Source organism: Carassius carassius, chromosome 36, assembly GCF_963082965.1.
Source record: "Carassius carassius chromosome 36, fCarCar2.1, whole genome shotgun sequence".
NCBI classification, from domain to species: Eukaryota; Metazoa; Chordata; class Actinopteri; order Cypriniformes; family Cyprinidae; genus Carassius; species Carassius carassius.
Window position 1 is genome coordinate 10,283,600 of NC_081790.1, and position 25,334 is coordinate 10,308,933.

At 37.7% G+C, this 25,334-nt stretch overlaps 1 protein-coding gene across 5 annotated transcripts in view; it reads left to right on the plus strand.

Moving 5' to 3' along the window:
- The window catches only part of rxraa (retinoid X receptor, alpha a), a 156,085-nt gene extending 134,458 nt beyond the window's left edge, over nt 1-21,627 (plus strand). For 4 of the 5 annotated variants that reach the window (XM_059526197.1, XM_059526194.1, XM_059526198.1 and 1 more), the window contains 8 exons: nt 4,927-5,077; nt 5,955-6,134; nt 9,663-9,847; nt 16,237-16,366; nt 18,061-18,193; nt 19,892-19,983; nt 20,501-20,606; nt 20,753-21,627. In XM_059526197.1, the coding sequence (XP_059382180.1) occupies nt 4,927-5,077; nt 5,955-6,134; nt 9,663-9,847; nt 16,237-16,366; nt 18,061-18,193; nt 19,892-19,983; nt 20,501-20,606; nt 20,753-20,900 (1,125 nt within the window). In that variant the 3' untranslated portion in view covers nt 20,901-21,627. The remainder of the gene's footprint in view (nt 1-4,926; nt 5,078-5,954; nt 6,135-9,662; nt 9,848-16,236; nt 16,367-18,060; nt 18,194-19,891; nt 19,984-20,500; nt 20,607-20,752) is intronic. The other variant, XM_059526196.1, reaches the window with a different exon arrangement.
- The last annotated feature ends 3,707 nt before the right edge of the window (nt 21,628-25,334 follow it).

A 25,334-nucleotide genomic window follows, 5' to 3' on the forward strand; every position in this document is an offset into this window, starting at 1 on the left:
TGTATTTGTATTGTATTCATTAATTCCTTTTTTTAATTTAAATTTTCCCAACTGATTCTTTGTTCTTATTATTATTATTATAGTTAAACTTACTGACTTGATCTACAGTGGTTTATAGCTTTTTTAAAACAATTTGATCTTAATCTTAAATCTTAAATACTTTAAATTAGAAAAAGAATTTAATTATTTGTATTTTTTCCAATTTATTAATTTAGATGTATTTGTTTTTTCAATTTAGTTTAATTTACTCAGCAAATTAGAGGAGGCTATTATAAGTGATTTGGACTTCCAAGATTTGGAATATAATATATAGAAGTCATCTGAACATGTGTCCTTTGAACATGTGACCCTTTTGTGTCCCCTAGGTTAAAACAACAGGTTTGGAATGACATGAGAGTAAATAATTACAGTTTTTATTTTTGAAATATTCAAATGACTTTTGAACTATTCAAGTGAACATCCCATTCTAAAGCAGGCCTGTAAAACGATCTCTTGACTATGTATTTGTCTGTGTTTGTGCATGTTGTGTCTAAACTTTTGGAATGCCCCCTCCTCTCCGTACATCTTAAGTGTCACAGCACAGCACGGCTGGCTGATCATGCTTTCTTACTCGGGACACTTGACTGACACCCTAGCCCTCAAAGAAGAGTGTGTGATCATGTATGGGAGGGAGGATTATTCTATTTACAGTCACAGAACTGAGACCCTTTAATCCTTCTGTAACACACACACACACACACACACACACACACACACACAAATACAGCATTGAGAGGGAGTTTGGGCAGATTGAGTTGCATGTTGAAAATAGCCATACTCTGATAGTGAATACTCTGATAGTGCAGCTCTACATCTCATATAGACAAACTACAGAGGTCCAGTAAAATAGACAAACAAAGGTATGACGTGAAGAGATGGGCTAATTTAAACAATTGCTTTTGCATGTGAAACTAACACAGCGTGTGCAAATGTGTGCATGAGTTGAGTGTGAATTCATACAGTTGCACCACTTTTGCATGCAGTATTTCAAATTACAACCTGCATCTAACTGGCAGCCTGCAGTTCATTGTCATGGTCATTATATTCAGCACTTCTTGCACCCCTTCTTGATTTCTATGCAAAACTCTAAATGCTACACTATATTTATACACCATTAACATTTATGCATTTGGCAGACACTTTTATTTAAAGCGACGAGCGTTGCATATAGGCTGTGCATTTTATCAGTTAATGCATTCCATGAGTATCGAACCCATGTCTTTGACGTAGCTAATGCCACACCCTTTTATTTTAATTTTCTTATTTATTTTTCTCTTTTATTGGATTATTTTATTTTATCATTTAGATTATTTTAAGAGACATTTGTTTTATTTCCTCTTGAAAGATAGAGTGATACTATATTATCCGAGTAAAGTACACTAGATTGCAATAGTCTGCTGCTTATTTCACAACCTAAACCAAAAAATGAAGAAGCGTGCCGTGCAGAGATTTTGCGGCCACATTTGCACCGTTACCTCATTTGCATAATCCATTTAGTGAATCGGACCCTTAATGCAGACAGCGGGTGCAAATAAATGGCTCCATCAGCGGGGAATTCATTCTTAGTGAATTCTCCCCTTGAGTATTTGTAGGTGCATAACATGAGTGTTTAAGGTTCTCAATGGAGTCAGAAATTCATAACAAATGGCATTTTATTTCTCGGAAACTGACAGCCTCAGAATAAAGTATGGCATGTGTAATTTACTGCCGCCCATCCTTTCTCTTTGCTCACTCATCATTAACACCTCTCTCCATCAGAACGGGCCGCACTGTTACGGCCCCTGCAGCCTTGACTGCCTTCAGCGTTTTTCAAGGACAATGACCATTTCTGACATCATAAATCAAGCAGAGTGGAAGTACAGGGACTTTTGTTCGCAGCGTTTTCCTTGTTAGTTTTTTGACGGATGGAATTAATCATCATACTGAGTGAAAGAGGAGCAGTTTTCAAAAGTGTTAATCATGTTCTTGACAAAGATTCATAAGCTGCGAGTGTTTTTGTTTGCTTGGGCTGTCATTTCTGAGCAGTTGATCTGTTTGTTTCAGCATTCTCTGTATTCAGGGCATGTTGTGGTCATGAGTGTAATATCATGGGCCGTGTAATTACTGTGTGTGTCCATGCATTGAGTTTAAGTGTGTGTGCAGGCACGGTTGAACACACGCACATCTTAAGATGATGCAATCATGTACATGGATAAAGGTGGTTAACTATGTTAAGTCTTTCCACATGTGGGTGTTTCTTAAATCTGGACATTTCTATTGCTACAAAGATAAATCTGAGCACTTTTTATTACTAAAACTGAAAGAAAAAAATTATATTTTTGTATATAACTACCGTAGTACCTTACGTCATCAACAAAAAACAAAATGAATGGGATCAGTGTACAAACTACAAGCTGAATGAAATAAACCATTGATATGCTGTTAATACCAGAGTCTAATATCCTTTAAACATACATGGCTCGGTGGATTCTGATTGGTCAGTCACAACATTCAGGAGTATGTTATTCCTCAATAACAACCAGTAAAGGCTGACAACACAGGGTCATCCCGGTAACTGAAAGCAGCACTATATGCTTGCTAGGAACAGTTTTTCTTCATGAAAGCTTTCCATTTGGTTAGCTAAGAAAATATTAAAACTCAATTCGATATTATGTGTATAATTATTTAATGATGTCATCCTGGTAACTGGTAAAATTTTAAGTGTCTTAATATCTTTTATCGCCACAATTATTTGTGTGATGAAGTGTAATAAGTGGTATGACTGTACTGCATCCCTTAAATGTCCATCTAGTTTGAACTTGCCATTTTCTATCAGCTGCTTTCTTCACAGAAGCGTTGTGTTGAAGTATTTCAACTCTAATCAATATTTCATACCTGATTATTATTATTATTATTCGCGTCAGGGTCCTAATCACCCTGTCGGGGTTATTTTGCGATAACAACCAACTGGATGTACATTATCCTTAACCTTATTAAATGGTTCTTACGTTATCTTAGGAAATTATATTACTTTGCGAACACTTTTGAAGAAACTTTTAACAGTCAAACTTGAATTAGTTATAAGTTGCTTGTTCATAGTTCTTCAACTTGGAAGCTGGAAACTTGCCAACCCAACCGACCAACGTTTTATTACATTTTTTTTTCTTTAATGTAGATTTCAATATATTTTGAATATAAAATTTTTTTTTATATTTAAAAAAAAGTCTTTTTTTTTAAATCCTAACCTAAACAAAAGTGAAATCACAAACTATTTCTGTATTTTTTTAGGATTTGTTATATTTTTTTTATTTTTTTACACAAACTATGATTACCACTCAGTTGGGCAGTAATAAACTAAATTTGAACTTTATAAACTTATAAGCTAATAAAATGCATAAAGCTTACTGTAAAAAATGTCATACTTTTACCTAGGAGGAAGCTTAAGATGAAATATGAAACTTCATGTGTGATTGAAAAAAAAAAAGTCAAAGCAAATATAATTTGGGCAGTATTTTTTTTGTTGTTGTTGTCATTTGTATGAAATAATTGTGTGTATTTAAGATAAGCAAAATACTAACTGAGAAATTAGCTTTAGCAAAACAAAGGAGGTTTCCATGCTATTTAAGAGACGTTGAAATGTAATTTTCATTGCAGAATGCTCTTAAACACAATATATTTTGTACATTGTGGTGGGGCTACAGTAGTCTGTCTGTGTCCAGTGTCCTCTGGTTACATGGCACTCCACAGGTCTAGCAAGTCTGCATGTCTCTTGCAGTCACGTCAACACATAGCTGTGGTGTGAAGTGGGAAGTGACGTTGCTCCTTTTGGTCTAAATGGGGTCTTTATCAAGCCCCTCTGCTAACTGTGTTCTGGCTAAAGCATGAGAACAAGACTTTGGAGGCTCTCACATGAGTGTTTCTGTCTCGTGGCCAAGAACATGCACAGTCCCAAGGCCTTTACCAAGTCTGTGTCACGCTTTTAAAAGCCTTCCAACAAATATGCTGTTGGTAAAAGATCTACTATAATATAAATAAAAGAGAAGAAAAGTCAAATGCATCCAAACATCTCTGTTACCAATACAGAGTGACCACGCTCTTTATCACAAGACTTTTCACTCCCTAAAGGCAAGATAGCATCTGTCAGTTTTTTTTTTTTTTTTTTTTTTTTTTTTTTTTAATTTAGAACAGCCTTCTGGACCCTTAGGCACAGTGTCTACCCTTCTGCAACTTTCATTTACACAAAACTCTTGTGTCTCTGATAAAATTAAATTGTGTAACTGAATATGTACTCGTGTTGGGTGAAAAAGTGTTACTGTTACTATGATTGCTTCTTGTTGCGTCATCACCTTGGAATGGTAGAAAAAAAATGTGCAAAAACATTGGCTCACATTGATTAATAACCATTTGTGATGAATTTAGATTGTTTTAGCTGTCATTTCCACTTAAATTTAACTTTTAATGTGCTTCTCATTCAAAATACACATGTGTGAGCGAAAGAATGTCTGGACGAGGGCCGGCAGAATCATTTTAGCTTGGAGAGAAAGAGTGAGAAACAGAACCACGTCTTTATTCCACTGTCCCACTAAATATTTTATTTCCGCCATTCTAGCATAGAACATGTTGCACTGCTGGTGCTGGATATGAAAAAATTAGGCTAGGGACACACTCAGCATCCATTTCTTGTACTTGCATTCAGAGGAAGTAGGAGAGAGAGTGTAATCAGATGAGAGAAACCTCGTTCTTGCGGCACAAAATCAATCTGAAATCTCAACGCTGGCCCCGTATTGAAGAAATTGACAGAAAAGTCAGGGCCTTCTGCAACTCAGGCTTTCTTTCAGTCAGGTCCGTAGAGCTGAAACATTGACATGTGTCTAAATGATATGTTGTTTGTTTACTTATGTTTTGCAGCTGAATTCGCCCATGAACTCTGTCAGCAGCTCAGAAGATATCAAGCCGCCCCTGGGCATCAACGGTGTGATGAAGGTGCCAGCCCAGCCCTCGGGCACCCCTCTTTCCCTCACCAAACACATCTGTGCCATCTGTGGCGACCGCTCCTCAGGTACCAAAACACACTATACATGTAAACCAGTATCCCAGCTCCAAACAACATTTTGCTACTGGTGCTTGTTCTAGGCTGGTTGGGGTGGAAAAAACTGGGTTTCTGGTCTTGGACAGTCTCTTAGCCTAGTCTAGATCTTTTAGAGGGGTTTTGAGGTCTTCTCAGCTGGTCGCCCAGCTAAACATGCCTAATCAGGCTTGGAGACCAGCTTAAGTTGGTTTATAAGTGCAAACAAACAGTTCAGCTTCAAACGGACACTGTTAGGCCAGTGTTGATGTACAGGGCTGGTTGGAATAAAAAAACAGCTTAAACACCAGTCTATGCTGGTTTTCTGGACTTAGCTGATCTTTTAGCCTGGACAAGATCATCTTTTGGGTGGTTTTAGAAGGGTTTCGGGCACTTTTTAACTGGTTAGTTAGCTAAATAAGCTAATTCAGGCTGTCCTGCTTAGGCTAGTGTTTACATGCAAACAAAGAATCTAGCCACAAATGCAAACTGTTGTTCTAGTGTTGCAATGCAGGGCTGGTTGGGATGGGAAAAAGAGCTTAAAACAGTCTGGAAGATGGTTTTCTGATCTTAGCTAGTTTTCTACTCCATTTAAGATCCTCGTTTGGGTGGTGTTAGAGGGATTTTGGGAACTGGTTTGCTAGTTAAGCGAACTCAGTCAGACTGGGAAATTGAAAGAAAGTGTTTACACTGTTTACACTACAAGAAGACACTTATAGTTGTCTTGGAAAATTAAGCTGGGATAGAAGACGGTATTTTAACACGCTTCATTTGAAAAGTTGTAGGTTCAAATCCCATGATCAATGAATTATTACCATTGTAGACCTGAACATAACTCCTTAGGCTTCTATGTTTGCATCTTTTTCAACAGGTAAACACTACGGTGTGTACAGCTGCGAGGGGTGCAAGGGTTTCTTCAAGAGGACTGTGCGTAAGGACCTGACCTACACTTGTCGAGACAGCAAGGACTGTATTATCGACAAACGCCAGCGCAACCGCTGCCAGTACTGCCGCTATCAGAAGTGTTTGGCCATGGGCATGAAGAGAGAAGGTACAGCACATAAAGTTGAGGATAGAAGATTTAGCTTTTTCCCTCTGAAATGTTATAGCAGTGTTCACTCCACCAGCTCTCATTAAAATAAATGACTTCCAATGCTATGTAAATGCCCCTTTAGCATCCATTTGTGTTAGCTGAAGAACTTAAGGACTTGGTTGAAGGAGTCCATCGTTCTTTGCACTGACTGACCTGAGCTTTCCATCGTGAGACGAGATGTTTTTTGTACTCACTATTAGACACAATCTCACCTCTGTGTGACTCTAGAAGAAACATTCATATTACTCCAATCAGCCATTAAATAGACAGACTGCAGGTCAGTGCTTAATTAGCGCTCGCTAGACGTTTAGTCTGCCGATCAGCTCATGGTGAGACAATGGTCAGCGACTTTATTCTGCACATGATGAGCAATGTCTGTACTTAAGATTCCAGGTAGTGTACTCGCAAATTACTGAGAGAAAACAGAAAATGACTCGTTGATGCAAGGTGGTGTGTGTGGTTTTTTTTTTCTTAGATAGGCTTTTTGTTGCTAAATATAGAAGACCATAGTTTTTCCCAAATCATCACCTGAGACAGAGAGAAATGAAAGAGAGGAAGAGGTGAGGTATGTGTTGTCACACTGATAAAAATGGGGCATTAGCACTTTTTGCACACTTGTCCCCAAGAAAAAGAGACGTGAAAGTGCTTAGGCATGCTAATAGAAGATTTTAGCACACAGCTGGTGCAGTATTGATCTGAGAGACTATATTTTCCCCCTCAGTCAAAGAGAATCATTTTGGATTTATGAGATATCAGAGTTTTTCAATGTTGTTTTTAGAATCATTTTGTCTGCAGAGACTTGTTTTCTGTTTTCAAGATTGAACCGATAAACGCCTTTTACTGCGTGCGTTGCATGCCTGATTACATATAGACATGTTTACATGCATTATTGTTGCTAATGTGTGCTCTGTTTTTGTCTTAGCTTAGTGTGTCTAAAACCACTAAACCCTCTGCTATGTACAATTCCATATTCAGACAAACATAAGCAGACTAAATTTAAATTAAATTAAAAATTTAATTTATGCATTTAGCAGACGCTTTCATCCAAAGCGACGTGCAGTGCATTCAGGCTATCAATTTTTACCTATCATGTGTTCCCCGTAGGAATCAAACCCCCAACATTGTGCTTGAGAACGCAATGCTCTACCACTTGAGCTACAGGAACACTGAAGACTATTAACTATTATTTTAGTATTGATTTAAAATTATTTGTTCCCAGGTATGTTATGAATGAATAATGTAAATAATAGTTAGCTTAGTAAAATTAGTAGAATCTATTTCAAATTATTTTTATGTAACTATATGGAAAAGTATTATATATTCAAATGAATTATATATGTTATCTAGACCTATCTATCTACAGTGCAGACCAAAAGTTTGGACACACCTTCTCATTAAAAGAGTTTTCTTTATTTTCATGACTATGAAAATTGTAGATTCACACTGAAGGCATCAAAACTATGAATTAACACATGTGGAATTATATATGGAATTATATACATAACAAAAAAGTGTGAAACAACTGAAAATATGTCATATTCTAGGTTCTTCAAAGTATCCACCTTTTGCTTTGATTACTGCTTTGCACACTCTTGGCATTCTCTTGATGAGCTTCAAGAGGTAGTCACCTGAAATGGTCTTCCAACAGTCTTGAAGGAGTTCCCCGAGAGATGCTTAGCACTTGTTGGCCCTTTTGCCTTCAGTCTGCGGTCCAGCTCACCCCTAAACCATCTCGATTGGGTTCAGGTCCGGTGACTGTGGAGGCCAGGTCATCTGGCGCAGCACCCCATCACTCTCCTTCTTGGTCAAATAGCCCTTGATGCCTTCAGTGTGACTCTACAATTTTCATAGTCATGAAAATAAAGAAAACTCTTTGAATGAGAAGGTCTGTACTGTATATCTGTGTGTTAGTGTGTGTATGTGGTTATAGATTTTTGATTTATTTTATATCAGTTTTCTTTATATATGTATCAACTTGATGATAAATTTCAATTTCTTTTGATATATAATACAGTTCATTCATGATCCGTCTCAAAGCTTAAACAGTTAAACAAAGTTTAAAACAATACTAAGCTGAACTCAGGTCAGCGTCTTTGCAAGCAGTCAGACAAGTTTGGCTTCATAAATTATTTATTATGACTATAGATTGCATAGCCAACATCCAGTCCCTTTCCCAGATCTCTAGCTCTTGTTTCATGTTAGAGAGTAAATCCTTTCCCTGTAGATGAAGAGTGAGCATTGCGATCATACATACATGACTTTTCGGTCTCACACCCACTGTCTATGACCTTAGAGCAACCTTTCGTCCCCCTTATTTATATCATCACGGCTTCTTTCAAGAATATGATCAATTGCTTGCGTTCGCCTGTTTCTGTATCCCATTAGCTCATGCTGTACCCTGAGGCAAAGGAGAGCTGGGCCACGCTCATCCCAAAAAGAGCTGAGCGAATCTGCAGAAAAACAGGATTAAATGAATTTATGCTCTCCTTCTCTCCAGGGGAAATAAAGCTAACGTGATTTCAGCCACTCTCACCTCTCTCTGACTCCTGGAGAAGTATTTTACCCTTGGGCTGACCTCTAGACAGCTCTTTCCGTAAAGCAGAATCCCCCCTGTTTCGGAACCCCTCCACCACCGCGAAGCCTCTGTGATTCACTGTTGAGGAAAAAAGTTGAAGGGTTAGGGAAAAGAGAACGTTTAGTGTTTGTGGGTTTGAATGTGCTGTGAATAGGGACTGGGTTTGGAGTCTTTTGGATGAACTGTGCTCGGCATTTACGCACTCTTAACCACAGGGGCTTGGATTGTGGTTAATACAGCTCTGGCCACAGTCAGACTGAGTGACTGTTCAGCACTAACCACTTCCTGTTTCTCTGAGCTGATCAAATTTCTGATCTGTTAAAGCCTGTTGTAGAAAACCACAGAGACCAGAAACATATTACAAAACATCTAATTTTGTCTAGCAACCAAGTTGTGTATAAAATCATCAGCAGTAATTGGTGGTAGAAATATACTTATAGGGACAGTTCACCCAAAAATGAAAATTCTGTCATTAATTACTCACCCTCATGTCGTTCCAAACCTGTAAGACCTTTACGGAACACAAATTAAGATATTTTTGATGCATTCAGAGAGCCCTCTGACCCTCCCATAGACAGCAAGAAATATAGCAAGGAGATCGTTAAAATAATCCATGTGACATCAGTGGCTCAATCGTAATATTACAAGGCTACGAGAATACTTCTTGTGCACAAAGAAAACAAAAATAACTTTATTCCACAATTTGTCTCCTCTGCGTCACACAATTGCGCCATTTTGGAGAGTATCACATACGTACGTAAACAATGTATGAAACCTATGTACATGGATACCTAGTTTACGTTTAGATCAAAGCGTAAAAACAACTTAACAGCTTAATTTGTTGGCATCAGTTTGACATCCGTGTTTATGTGTTGACTTCTTGATTGACCAACTGTAGTGACCGTGACTAGTATTATTACATACAGCCGTCCAGGAGGAGCGCCAGCGAGCCAAGGACCGCAACGAGAACGAGGTGGAGTCGACCAGCAGTGCGAACGAAGACATGCCTGTGGAGAAGATCCTGGAGGCGGAGCTTGCTGTGGAGCCCAAAACGGAGACTTACATTGAAACCAATGTACCGATGCCCTCGAATTCAGTAAGTGACATCCCTTCCTCTTAGTGCTCTGAAAAGCCTGGGAAACCAACCTCAGGTTTACTGTACAAGCCAAAACCCCCCCTGTAAAAAGCCCCGTGAGATACATTGAAGAACTGTTTTGTGTGTTGGAGCTTTGAAATAGTGTTTGGCTCTTGCTGCTTATGCAAGAAATTCTCTCTGTCCCCAAATAGTTGTCTTTTCTCTTTTGTTCTGTCAATAAAGAGTAGCAAAACATTTAATAATCAAACAATCAAGAAGTGAGGGATATGAAGAACATCGAATGCTGAGGTTCTATGTAAATCTGCAGGGTCAGATTTAGTGTGGGACCTATTTACAAAAACAACTTAGGATATTTAAGAAAAAAAAAAAACCTTTGAATAGTTTGTATTTTATTATGCACAAAAATAGTTTTGTTTTCAGACTGTTAAATGTAACTTTAAAAAAGTCCAGTACAAATATTACTGCCACTTGTCAGTAGCTGTCTTTGAACTGGGACAAAGCTACAGTAGTTGTTTGGCTACTCCTGTCGTCAGAGTGGATGACAGACGAGAGTGAGATGCTCCACCCTCAACTCCAATAAATTTAGCTCACCACTTGGGAGTGTTTTTCTATCCGGAAATAAAAAAGGTGGGATATTAGACACCCCAGCCTGCGGGAAGTTCCCAACAATCAGTATGTTCTTTTTTGTACACTTTTGTAAAGTTATGATTACAAACTATTTCCCCCTTCACTCAAATTTTGTAAGTCAGAAAGATGAATTTGACTGATCGCCTTGATATTGCAAAATGGTATTTCTTATCATATTTTTTGATTTACCATAATTATAAACACAATGGTGTATAGCGCACATAGTTTCACCATTTACGGCATGTTGTTCTTTTAGTTATTTTTCTATGGCAACTAATGAATCAGAAGTCTCACACTTTCTCATTCTGCACTGGAAAATAATGTGGATGGCATTATTGTTATTAATAATTCTTCTTACCACAATAATGTGTAGTGATAATCTAATATCATGAGATATCATCACTAACCATCGCCGAGTCCACCTTCTTAAAGTTCTGTATATTGGTGCATGTGTCTATCATTCAGACTTGAACTGTTTAAATGTGTGCTAACCGCTAGGCTATAATTCCAACTTTGAGGCTCAGTGTGTAGAAACACGTATGTTAACCACTAGGCTACGCATCCAACTTCTTAATCTGTTTTAAAGGAGTTTTGGTTGGTTATTCCCTGAGAGAAGCAGAGCAAGATAAAGTTGTTGAATTTACCTGTGCGCTGTGAAGTCTCCCTCCCTCGTCTAGTCACCATGACAAATCAGCACCACTAAAGTGATCATTGGCTCCACTTTCCAGCATTGTTTGAATAATGAAATACTCTTGACAGTCCCCGGGAGCTTTCAGCCTGCCGTCAGCCTCTGAGGAGTTTTCTCGTACAAGAAGAGTGGTAGAACTAGAGGAGGATAGAAAAGGAGAGAGAGAGAGAGAGTTTGGGCGGTTGAGTGCGTCTTTTGGGACTGCTCTTTACCGAAGCGAAAATGTTCTGGAAGCTGTTATGTGAGTAAATGGGGGTTATTTCGGGAAGATGAAGATGTGTGGGAACAGAGGACTGACGTTTGGGGAAAGGTAGCGAGATGAGGGAGAACATAAGGCCTGTCATGAGACAGAAGCTGTCAGGCTTTACATTGGAAAGCACTCAGTCTTTGATTGGCTATCTTGGTTGGGTTTCTCACTCTGTATCTCCTGTAGGGGGCTCGTTGTTGTGTGTCGAACTAAAACTTTGACCTTTTGCAACACTTTGATTTAAGTAGCCTATTATTAAAATGATTCAGATATCACACACCCTTGCGATATGCATATGGCGATATTTACATTTGCGATATTTCTATAATTTTGATATATCGTGCAGCCCTACTGTGGTTTTATATATATATATATATATATATATATATATATATATATACTGTATGCTGTCAAGCGATTAATCGCATCCAAAATAAAAAAAATTGTTTGCATATTATATGCGTGTATAAATATATACTGTATACATATATACTTACTTCTTTACTCAAAGATCTTGTTATTTTACATGTCAATCTACTCGCAAACAAATTTTTTTAATTATTTATGCATTAAATATAAAATAGTTCAATTATTCCATTTTATTTTGTTTTCGGTTTTCTTTTTCACTTCAGTTATGAAATCTTTTAAATTGACTTTTTAAATGATTATCTATTTTAATGTTACTTTATTTTTATTTTATTTTACACTTATTTTATTATATCCCTGGAGTTAATTGTTTGTCCCATCTGAGTTTTATTTATGATTTTAAATTCAGCTAGGAGGAACTAGATTTATAGATATATAATACTAGATATATAATAGGCTTATTCTAGTTCCTCCTTGCTGAATTTCAAAAGCACAAATTTGAGCGTGTCAAAATATATCATAAATATCACTTTAAGTATCATTGGTTTTAACCTTCACTGTATCTCCCAGGCAGAAATGGTTTTAAACACAACTTACATTTAAAAAATGTGTCCGATACTGATAAACAAAAATGATTTTCATGTTAATAAATGTCGTCAATATCACCACATTAAGTGTCATTAGTGTCATTCGCTATAGCTCCCAGGCAAAGTCAGTAACGTTGTGTCTTAAACATGCCAAAATTCTCAGCTTGTGCACTGACAGTTATTTTCACAGTTTTAACATTGCAGTCTAACTCATCCTGCTGGCTGTAGATGATGGTTTAATACAGTATATTAAAGACACTAATGATTCAGTCTAGAGTTGGACAGCAGGGAGATGCTTTCTTGGCCGGCAGTCATAGGGATCGTCTCCCCCGCTCACCCGGCTCCCTCCCGCTGTCCCCGGAGCTCCCCTTCTGTCTGTGCTCTTTTGGAAGCCACTGCCCCGTGTGCTAATTAATCAGAGGACCTCGGCCCAGGAGTGCAGCTCATGAATGGGCCGCCACTGCTGCTTAATGGTTGGGGTTAGGCCAAGCTGAATGAAGTGTTTATCTCATGGTGACCTAGAACAGGAGTTAAACAGGCGTTAGTAACATGCCTCAAGTAAGGCAGGCAAGGGCTGCCTTTAAAGAAGGAGAATATGGTCCCGTTTTACCTCTCTGTATTTTTCATAGTTTAAATAACATTGAGTGTGTTTACATTCACAGATTCTGCTTAATAACCTGACAACAAGGTCATGGGAATGCTTTTATTGGCCATTAGCCAGTATTCTATTTCAAAAAGAATTTCTTGCATTTTTAAAACCTCTAATAGAGTTTTGTTGTACATATAAATGCACTCATTGTGGCCATTTAGGTACTTGGAAACTCTTTGTTTTGTGTTTGTTTTACTATTTCGATACCTCTGGCACACAGGAAGTGTTTCTGCGACAGGGATATGTCGCGTGAGCTTGCAGACGTCTTGCGCAGCTGTAAATCCAGACTGCTCTTTCCCTCTCTGTTGTCATGCAACAATAATATAGTTTAACCAGACAATTAAAAATTTAAACGTCTCTCATCTCTCCTCAAGTGATAAAAATTTCATAGTGTGATATGCAAGCATTTCTGCAGGAACCCGGGACCAGGATCTGCTGTGAATTATGCAGACTGAATGCATTCCATTCAGTGGGAACAAAAACAGCCGTTGTTTTGTGATGGTCATGAAGAGAATGTTATTAAAGCGTCTCCTCGAATCTGAAAAAGTCGTCATCACTCATGCCCTGGGGCTAGCATTCGCCCCGCTCCGCCGAATCTCACAAGCAAATCATATGGCTGGCTGTATTCACACTAAAGAATCATTCATGCTGGTTTTTACCTCTTCTATCAACCACTTGTTTTCTGATACTTGGATACAGTACATTTTAATCTAGATCATGGCTCTTCAACTTTGGATATGGATTGGATGGATGTACTGTATAACCCCAATTTACATATTAATAAGGCATAAAAAGTCATTAAAAGAATCATTATTAACATTTATGTATTTATTCATGTATTTGTACATTTATAAAACATTTAGCTGAGCTTTAAAGTTAATTTAAATATTTTATTTGAACACATTTTATATATTTTTTCCACCAATATTTGTTAAAAATCAAACCATAATAGGCAGACCCCTGTTAAAGACTTCAATTACAAAAATGCTTCAATTTGTTTATTGTGCTATATTTAGATTTGTGGATCTTTTTGTTTTTTAATCAATTCGGGTATTTCGCGGCCTCTGATTTTGGGTGAATTTTGGTTGTTTTGTAGAAGAAATGAGGTCAGTGTAAACAGAGCCAAGATAGCTATTCATCATTCATGAGTATTACAGAGTTTAACGCGAACTCTGGGAGTTGTATTCTTTTGAGGAGCGTCAGAGTCTCTTCAACACTTCGCTTTCCTTTATATTGTTGCTTTGTGAATTAATTATCTGTTTGTTTATATATTTGTTAAACTGTTGCACCGAGGAGGATCGTCTGCATGTCCCCAATCAGCCACAGAAATATTCATAAGCTGCATCTGTTTTCTGAGAGATGGCTTTGCGTCTGGCTAACAGTTTGCCATCTCCAACTTCTGCTTTGATCTGTTTCTGTTGTCAGTGTGAGTTTTAAACAGCCGCTTTAATACTATAGAGGGGAAACATTCAGCAATTTCACAGGATTCTCCTGGGAGTTCCCGTGTTCTGATGAGGAATCACGGAAGAGCACGTTGTTTATCTGTCATCAGTCATTTCACAAAAACTGGGGGGATGTTTCTTTCCTCTAATAATGGCCACAAAGTGGTCTCACCAAGTATTCAGACTCTTAAGTTAAACGTAATGTCTGAATGACACTGCATCACATACAATACACATCTGCAAATCTAGTGATTTTAAATCTAGTGATGTTTTCAGGACTTAATTTATATTTCTAAATGCATTTTTTTAAATTTGCTGTCCAAAGTTCTTTTCATTTTCTTTATTCTATTCAAAAATTTTACCTTTGTGGGTACAGTAGATTGTCAATGGGGCAGAACCCTTAAATTGACAAATTTGCATATTAGCACATTATCTACTCCTAAAAAGGTGCATATTAGTACCTTAGAGTAGCAATATGTTCCCTAATTCTTTTGTGTATGTGTCTTTTTGTTTTTAATGAGCAATTTAATTTTTATTTTTTACGGGCTGTTAGATGAGGCTGTTAGTTTCAGTGACAGTGGCTGATATATTGACCCTTTCAGAAGCTCTTGACTCTTAATTGTGGTGTCACTGTGTCAAACCTATTAATAAACTTCCTGCGCTGCACCCGAGTGAATCTAGCAGGCTGCCAAAAGTGAGGTCAGGATTTTCCAGGAATTCTCCCTCCCACTAATAATGTTGATAAATACGAATATAATTTTTAACCCCCCTCTGTTTGTTTTCTTAAAAACTATTTGTCCTTTTGCCCGCCGCAATGTCCTGTTGATGTTTTCTAACGCCTTCCCTTCTGACACTTGAGTTGAAAAACGGCACTCAACGTCTATTTGTTCTCGTCCTCTCAGAAAACCCTCTCCTGCTGCTTTCCTCTCTCCTGCGCTCGTTTGCTCTCTCCATTGACACACTCTTTCATCTTATAAAACAAAGCAGCGTATCTATCCCTCCCTTGGCCTCACGCAACGTGAAGCTGGAATCATCTAGGCCATTTTTCATATCTCTCATTTGTCCTCTCTCTTTGATGGAGCCGGGGCATTCCGCATTGAGACGTGCTAATAGACTCAAATCTGCAGGAGGCATTAAAGGCAACTTGCCGTACTCATGTGACGTCCCCCACAAAGGCGTTTTCAGGAACAATGCAAGAATTTTACCACACATGTTGTTTGACAGTTCATTGCATGTCCTTTAAATGTTTAGTAGCATAAGTGAATTTAATTTTAGGGAGCTTCCTGCAGGAAAGGCTTGCTTAGAAAGGGAGTCATTTTTTAGCACCAGCTCTCGGCAGGTATTTCCTGCGCAGGCCGGGGCAAAAGCACTGTTTGTTTTTCCTTCCTGTTCACTTCTGCTCTGAGACGATTAGTTCTCATGTGTGGGGTCGAGTAGAGCGGTAGCAATCTTCAGTAATATTTACCCTCAAATGTCTGTGCCATTTAAATGGATGGGTTATTATTTCGATAGCTTGCTATAAACATGTCAACAGTTTTGAGTAACTTCAACTGACCTTGCCTCACTGTGAAAGCAGTTGAACTAAAAGAGAAAATGTACTGAAAATGAACTATAGCGCCCCTTGTGTCAACAGTGTTTACTTTGATTGCGTTTTAACATATTTCAAAACAAGTGAGTGTGTGAAACCAGACATATGTAGCTTGAAGTGTTTGCATTGAATTAGTTTTTCGGACATTTGGACAGACCAGTGTTTTGACACCTGTGTTCTTGTTTCTTCCACCAGCCCAATGATCCAGTCACAAACATCTGTCAGGCCGCAGACAAGCAGCTCTTCACTCTGGTGGAATGGGCCAAGAGGATCCCGCATTTTTCCGAGCTCCCACTGGACGACCAGGTCATTCTTCTACGAGCAGGTGAGTTTGAGTGCAAGCAGACAGATGCACACTTAAAAGAGAAAACAGGATTCCTAGACTGCTTTGTAGCGTTCTTGCTTAGAGGACATGTTCGGTTTCAAAGGTTAATTAGAAAGTCTAAAAATGCCTGAAATTGCAAAATCCTCCCTGAATCAGGGCTTTTATTTATCTATTATTCACCCTTTTTTTTAACTGTGTGCTGTTTACAGGTGCTGGTCATATAATTAGAATATCATCAAAAAGTTGAAATCCATTCAAAAAGTTAAACTTGTATATTATATTCATTCACTACACACATACTGATATATATTTTCCTTAGTTGTCAGCTATAATCATCAAAATTAAAAGAAAAAAACATTTAAAATATATCAGCCTGTTTGTAATGAATTAATATAATATACAAGTTTCACTTTTTGAACGGAATTAGTGAAATAAATCAACTTTTTGATGATATTCTAATTATATGACCAGCACCTGTATATGGCTTTTTTCAAACCCTATGAGTTTCCTTTTTTAGACAGCATTCTAGTGTTCTGCCTACATAGTTGACATGCTGGGTTCAAAATGTGCATGTTATTAAAAATGCTTAAATTTCTCCTTGAAAATATAATTTTTTATTGCGTTATATACACACACATTATATAAAGAGATGCAAATGTAATTTTTGTAAATATTTTTTTTCCAGCGCTTTATTTCATTTTACTTAATTTAAACGTTCAACATTTGACAGTTCAAAAGTAAAAAAAAGAAAAGAAAAAAAAGTGTCATAATTTTGAACAACTTATCCATGATTTTGTTTTTAAAAATGATTTTTGCAAGATGCTTATATTTGGAAAATGTAATAGGCATTAGGAAAATTCTGTTTATGTGTTAATACTGTTTCTACTATTGTATCTTAAAGCTAGACTCTAGGTACTGAATATACTTTTGATACAAAAACAAAATGCTGTCTGAGTTGGAAGTTAATATGGTTTTGAAAAAAGTAGGGAAACCTGACAAAGTTTAATTTACATTTAATGATTTAGCAGACACTTTTATCCAAAGCAATCAGACCAACGAGAGAGCATCAATATACAAGTGCGATGACACGTCTCAGTTAGTCTAGCACAGTGCACATAGCCAGGTGTTTTCAGAAAAGTGCTTGTATATAAAAATAAATGTAAAATATTCAAAAGCGGTAAATGAAGTCTCCATGGCTAATATTAGTGGTAACTTAAAGGGGCAGGTGTCCTCACTTAGTTAAAGGACAGCATTGATGTGTGAAAAGTCAGTTGTTCTGTCACAACAGTTTGTGTCAGTTTTATGTGTGAGTTTCTAACAAGTTGACAAAGTAGACAACTAGATGCTCTGTAAACCACCATTCTACAAATAAACTGCTTCGCTTTTAATTTCCTTTATGGCCCATTGTATTAGTGAGTCATGCTTATCTTCCCAGAACAAGCTGAAGAGCATGTTGAGAGGGTCTTCTCTCGTTCTCTCTCTGAGCTCTCAGGTTTTCTATAAATAACCCCTTTAGTTCTACTGTCTCACAGATGAAAGCATCTCAGCTTTTCCCAAGCTCAACTCTGGGGAAATGAGGGGGAGTTGGGGAGTTGCTAGGCAGACTAGTTAAAGGAGCCCTGTCACTCAGACGCTTGCTTAATTCCCTCTAACTGTGTGGAATGTTTTTTCATGATTTCGTCTGTCTCTCTCAGGATGGAATGAGCTCCTCATTGCGTCATTTTCACACCGTTCAATAGCAGTGAAAGATGGGATACTGTTGGCCACAGGACTGCACGTGCACCGGAACAGCGCCCACAGTGCCGGAGTAGGGGCCATATTTGACAGGTTAGAATGATACTTACAGTGTTGGTCCACTGAACGTTTGTGGGGGGAGTGTAAAGAATAAAAAAACAAAAAAAATTTTAATTTCTGTAATATATTATATACTAGTTTATGTGTTCTTGTTTTTTAATATTATTTTATTAAAAAAATGTGTAAACCATATTGAGTGAATTTGTAATATATGAGATTTTGGCTATATGGAATATATTAAAACGTGATGGCACAAAAAGATAATCACACTAGAAGTTTTCATGACAAGGGCAGCAGAAGAACCTTGACTTTTCTGCCAGAGGAACACTGAGACAGAAGGGCAGGGAGGAGCGAGCTCTCTATCGATTTACATCGATATTCATTAAATATGCAGCCGCGCTGGCAACAGAGGTCATGCAGAAATGGTTGAGTGCTCAGACAGAAAATGTTAAAGGAAATCCATTTGTGTGTCATTTATGATGAAATCAAAAAATATGGAGGGATACATACCCAGAGTCGCCAAGGGCTTTGCTCTGTAGCTGTGCCCACAAAAACCTGAACAGTGCTTTGTTATAAAGCTACCAGCTACATTTTTTTGTTGTTGCCCAGATCTCAAACTAAATATGGTTCGAAGAGAGTACAAAGCACCACTTGTTGACAGTGAAATGCATTGTTCAGCATCCCCATTAATAAAGAAAGTTTAAATAGAAATAAATGATATATGAATAGCAATGATAAAAAGTAAACATTAAGAGATATGTATATTTTGTGCCATTTTTTTTATATAAATATATGTATATTTTGTGCATACAGTGTGATATATATATTATATATATATATATATATATATATATATATATATCAATAAATATTAAGTTTACATTTGTATAATACAATTTTAATTTCAAAAATTCACTTTAATAAGAGTATTTGTAAATACATAAACCTAGTCTATTTATGGTTAAAATGGTATGCTCAACGTATTTACTGAAAACATGTCTTATACACACTTTATTTGGAGGATACTGAGTTACTGAGAAACCAAACAGAAATACTGATTAAGAAAGTCATGACTGTAACAAAAAAGCTGTATTAACAGTAATTGTACATGAGGATCTCCTGCAGCCGTGTCACCTGCCTCTGTCTTCAGCGCGCCGCTCTCAGCGCCCAGAGGCTGCTTTAGCGATTAGAATACACCCGACTCCTCTGGAAGAATGGATCTCAGTGTTAATGCTGCTCGCATTAAGATGCACAGCCCTGATAATGTTTCTTTATCAGGTCTCCTGCAAGTGACAGCCGTGGCACAAATGAAGTGGATGGTCGACTTAAACACTGGGCTGAAGTTCCCCACCCCTCCACTGATTGTTCCAGAAGGCCAATTCAATTAGAGTGTGTTAAGAATGGGAACGAGGATGCCTCGCACCAGTGTGTGTGCCGTCACCCGGTCACACAAAGGCCAAGACTGTCAGAGGAGAGACGTCACCCTCTGGATCAGAGGAAGTGATGCCAATCTTGACATTTGATAAGAAATTTTCTGGGTTTTTTTTTTTTTTAAACCAGAGTTGGCAAAGTATCTTATTTTATGATGTATTCTCAATAAGGGCGGGGAAAGGGACCCCATGTTCTCATATACTGACCATGACTTCCTGAAACTCTAATTATAACCGGTCCGTACTCGCCATTATTCAACCTGTTTTCAGTCTTAACCTGTGTGTTCTCTCCTATATTCAGGGTGCTGACGGAGTTGGTGTCAAAGATGAGAGACATGCAGATGGATAAAACAGAGCTAGGATGCCTTCGAGCCATCGTCCTCTTCAATCCAGGTACTACTCTATATGTGAAAATGAATATAAAGTCCAAAATGTGTTTCTAATGATATAAATCTAAAGACGTATAGCCTTAGTTCTTGAAATCAATATTGTAAACAAAGTAAAATAGCCTGTGATGTTTTCCTGATCCCATGTCCAATCATTTCCTGTCAGTCACCTCAGAGTAAACATACAATCACTGGCACGAAAGTGTCTGCCATTCATTAATAAGGAACAGTCCAGCGCATCGCTCATCCTCCGAGGACAGACCTCTCTTCTGTTCCCTTCACTTTATATAGTGGGGGAAAAACAGCTCTCATTTCCAATTAGAGGCTCCTCAGCCACCTCTTCCAGAGTACCAGATTGAGTTGTGAGAAAAATATAGTGTTAGGAATCGAGATTTTGAAGACATTGGTTGGGTTCTATTAGTGGTGTTTTAGCGGCTGCATTGTTCTTCTGGGAGGATGTGCTGGAGCACTACAGTACAGTTCCTTCTCGGAAACCTAACATTGTTATGCATCTTCTATTTCAGACTCCAAAGGCCTGTCAAACCCAGGTGAGGTGGAGGCGCTTAGAGAGAAGGTCTATGCCTCTCTGGAAGCCTACTGCAAACAGAAGTACCCTGAACAACCTGGAAGGTACAAGAACCACTTACCTGCAGGACCTGGATGATATATACTGAGAAAAGATATTTTTTGAAGAACAGCTTCATACTTCTCAGCTCTTGTCAGATTGTCAGAGTCTTGTTCTTTCACCGTTTGATTATGTGTGTGTTTGTGTGCAGGTTTGCTAAGCTGTTGTTGCGGCTCCCTGCCCTGCGTTCAATTGGACTGAAGTGTTTGGAGCATCTGTTCTTCTTCAAGCTCATAGGGGACACGCCCATCGATACCTTCCTCATGGAGATGCTAGAGGCACCCCACCAAATGACATAACGCCCTCCTGTCGCCGGGACACACACACAAAAGGGTCACCCCAAAAGCCCCTTAGAAACTGAACACGTGACACCATTTGCCAGAGCAAAGGAACTTTTAGAACCATTACACAGTCATGACAGCCATGGGTCTGTTTTATACTTTGTATAAAGATATAAATATATATACAACACATAAGAAAAATAATGACAATGGACTTCAAGCCCACAGACAACAGTGGACACGGGTGTACCAAACCATTCTTCAATGTGTACATATGAAAAAAAAATGAAAAAAAAGGATAGATTTAGTGGAGGTGTAGTAATTGCAGGAATGTCTTAAGCAGGGTCGTGTACGTTGGGATACAATGGGTCTTATGGGAGGGATCAAGGGGGCATAACCAGCCTCATTCAGGATTGGATAGGGCCATCCTGGCCTGGCATGTCTGAGCACATGAAGACTTATAGGAGATGATGATGATGATGGTAATGCGGGTTATAATCCAGGTTTCTAACACAAACATTGTGTTTTCAGCTCCTGATGGGAGTTTTTGCGATTACAATCCTGCTCAAATTGCCGTTTTCCCCTCAAGCGGGCTGTCCCTGATAGAACGTTTTTGTAATTACTGTCATTTAAGAAGCGAGTTTGCTCTGAACCAAATGAGCAATCACAGTTCACCCGAGCATCATCAGTGGTGTGTGAGAGACGCAATAAGGACGTGACTTCAGGATCAGACAGGAAGTTTTGGATTATGATCATTCACACTTATGCATTTGAAATATGAGCTTTTAAAAATCCAATCTCAAAGAGCCCATGATGCTGAACGACGTAAACTAAGGACGCTTATAGTGGACATCCTGCCAACTGTAATCCGTCCACATGTCCCACTGTGTCTCGTCTGCATAACAATTCACCTCAAGCGGTTTTCCAAACGAGCTCGACACTTGTACAGTTTATTACAGCCAATTCAGTATTGGTATCCTGTATTTTTTGGATGCTTTTTCAAAATGTGTGCCGTTACCTCTCTTTCAGTCACTTTTACTCTGGTATATCGAGTCTTTTGTGTCCCGTGTCTACTCCTGCTTCAGCCGTTCGCACGAGCCGCCTCATGCATTCAGGTCTTGCATATGTGTGTTATCATTAGGATGTTTCTAAGCACTTAACCTCATGTTTCAGTCCCATTGTTGTATTTTTGGAGCTGCCTTTTATTTATGAGGTATCATCTGTTTCCTGGGTCTGTAATTTGTCATCTTCAGCATTTTCTTTATTTCTGTATGCTGCTGCTGCTGCTGCTGCTGCTAAACTATGCATTTAGCTTATTTTTTTCTTTTCCCCAAGACTGTCCGTAGTGAGGTTGATTTTCAAACTCTGGCAACGAAAGACCACGTGTGAACAAGGTTACACCGCTAGGACCAAGATCCGGGTCTCCAGCAGTATCGGAGTGGAGCAGTAGAGAATAATACTGAGGCAATGGGAGAGCTGAGACTTCCACCTAGTGGTGGAGATGCAGCACTGCAACATTACTTGAATTTTTTACAAGTATTTAATTGGATTTAAAAAATGGCACTTTTACGTGATATTATCCGTGTTTGTTTTTGTTTGAGTGCAGTCTCACAAGGGTCTTCAGCAATAGCATGATTTAGATCACTCGAGATGGTTTATCCAGAGTGAAGCCCAACCAACTTCAGTCAATGCTGTTTATTAGGATGCGGCTCTATAATTACATTTCTAAAAATCAGCTTTTCGTCCTCTTACCCTAATTTACTTTGCGAGGCAGGTGATTTTTAATGGCTTCACTAGAATTTTTAATGAATGAATATTTTGGATCACCGGTATCTTGAAGCCATATTCAGGTTTGAGATTAAAAATAAAACGTTCTCCTGTTGGAAATGGAGTAATGCAGAAATGATAACCTAGATAGAATTAATACATACGCAAATGCTTTATAACATAAAGCTATATTTTGTCTATATGTAAATGTGTGTATATTTCTAAATATGAAAGTATATAAATCCATTCTTTAAATGTTTTCAAACAATGTTATTAAGGGAGCCAAGCGTTTTTCTTACATTGACTAAAACCAGGCCTAATTGCACTGTTGTATTCTTAGATACTAGAAATGTTTTTAATTGCTGAAGCTTTTGTGTTCAGCCTTGAATCACACACACACACACACACAAAGTCAAATTTTAAACTAATACCAGCAGTTCAGAGCCCTAAGAAAAGATCATACACCAGCTCCTTGACTTATGAATCATTTTCTGTTCACAAAACCTCAGACAAATGTCTTTTTAGTGAAAAAAATCTGTTGCTTAGCCACTTTTTCGCCATTTAAACTAGCGAGGATAAACTTTGACCCTGACACAGTCACCGCTTCAGTTGTCACCGAGACACAACCTTTTAAAAACGTTGAGAAAACTATAGGAAAAAAATCTATTTTTGTACAAATGTAATTTTAACCCTTGCTTCTATATCCTCCCTTCCTTCCTCTTTCTGTGGGCTGTTGTATACATTGTGTAAATGTTGATTTGAAGTGGGAAAAAAATTCAAATCTGAGCATTTGAAAGTGGATTTCGTGGGGGATGATGTCAATTCCGACACCTTCCCTCTTTTCACCTCCACTTTGCCTTTTGGTTTCCTTCTTTCATCGTCTCAGAGAGAAGGATTGTCCTCTCATCAATATTTTGTCTTATTTTTAAGGAATTTAAAAAATCATCTGTTCTACTTTGTGGGTTGTTCTTTGATGTTTTGTCTTTCAATCAAATTAAACGTCTAATTAAAAATATTAGGTGTTATGTCCTCATTAACTTGTTGGACCTACACATTTTCTATAAATTCCAATAGAGTAAGGAGATTCTTGCCTCGTTGGATACAAATAATGCAGAAATGTTTTTAGATTATGTTTTTAATTATGTAAATAATTTATGTGTGCTTCTTATTCTTACCTAAAAATACAAAATGGAAGAAAGTAAAAAAAAAAAAAAAAAAACTTTAGTACAATAAATGTCATGACTTTCACTTAAATATCCCATACTTTAAGACTTTCACTCAAGTAATATTCTAAACGGCGACTTCAACCTCTACCAAAGCCATTTTCTGGTAAGATATTTGTACTTTTACTTAAGTATGAGAATTCACAATCACGAATTCAAGCTTCATTACACTGGTTATCACTGGAGTCTTCTGCATCACCTTAAAGCTGTCTTTAGGTCATTTTTGTGGCTTAAAGGTTTGGTTCCTATTCGCTTGAATTGTATGAGGGTCAAAGACAAGGAGGGTTTTTTTTTTTTTTTTTTTTTTTTTTTTTTATGTGTGTGTATTAGTGAATGTGTCATTTAAAATGCAGTCATGGTAAAACAGACAGTATAACACCTATTATAAACATAGCTTTTTAATCTTCTTAACCTCCGATCACCTGAATGCGACAGTAAGGCATAAAGGTATAAATACTTTCTAAACATTAACATCATGATTTTCTGTAAAGCTGCTCAGAAATGTTGCTGATTTCAGCTGACCTTTATGGCTCTGTCAGATTATCAAATTGTGACAGTGTTAATAATATTTACATCTTACGTTTAAAACTATTTATCTTGCAAAATGTATATAAAAGACAGTAAAAGAAGAATTAAAAGTACCCAAAATAAAATAAAGTAACTGCAGAGGAATAAAATACATATTACATAATTAAATGTGCACATGCAAATATGTCTAGCAAAAGAAAAATCGAAATAAACTTTGAAACATAGAATAAACAACATCAAAACGTTTATTTTAAAGGGAATCCCACAGCTGTCAATTCAGAAATGGAAAAACCGGGCTTGTTTTAATTCCTTATTGAGTTGGCTTTGGGCTGGGATTATTTCTGAGATCTGACAACCCTGCTAGCCATTCTTCCAAAATGACAGCATGAATGTCTGTGTGTATTTATTTATTTATTATTTATTTTAGTAGGGGGAAAAAGGATGCAAAACAGAGTACTTTGTAGTTCCTACATTATGCCTTACATTTGCTTGTAGTGTCTGGCAAAAAAATAATAGAATTACTCATATTGTGAAATATGATACCTTCAACCTGCATTTAATATGTTTGTTAGTTTGGAGTCGTGAGTTTGTTGTTGGTTCTTTCTCCGGGACTAGCCTTGACTTCTGAAATATGTTGGTAATTTCTAACTCTTCTGTTTCTCTATGTATAAGGAAAAATGCAGCAGAAAAAAAGCATCAATGTATTCTTCAAGAGAACGTTGCAGACTGTAAAACATGCAACAATACAAAACAAAAAGCTCAACTAAGTGGGCTTTGTTGCACCACAGCCTGGCACAGATTCAACTGATCCTCAGCCAGATCCATCTGTTCTGCAGGATCCAGCTGATCCTCAACCGGATTCCTTCATGTTTAAATTAACAGCACAGGATCCAGCTGGTCTTGAACCGGGTCCATCTGTCCTCGAGACAGCAGC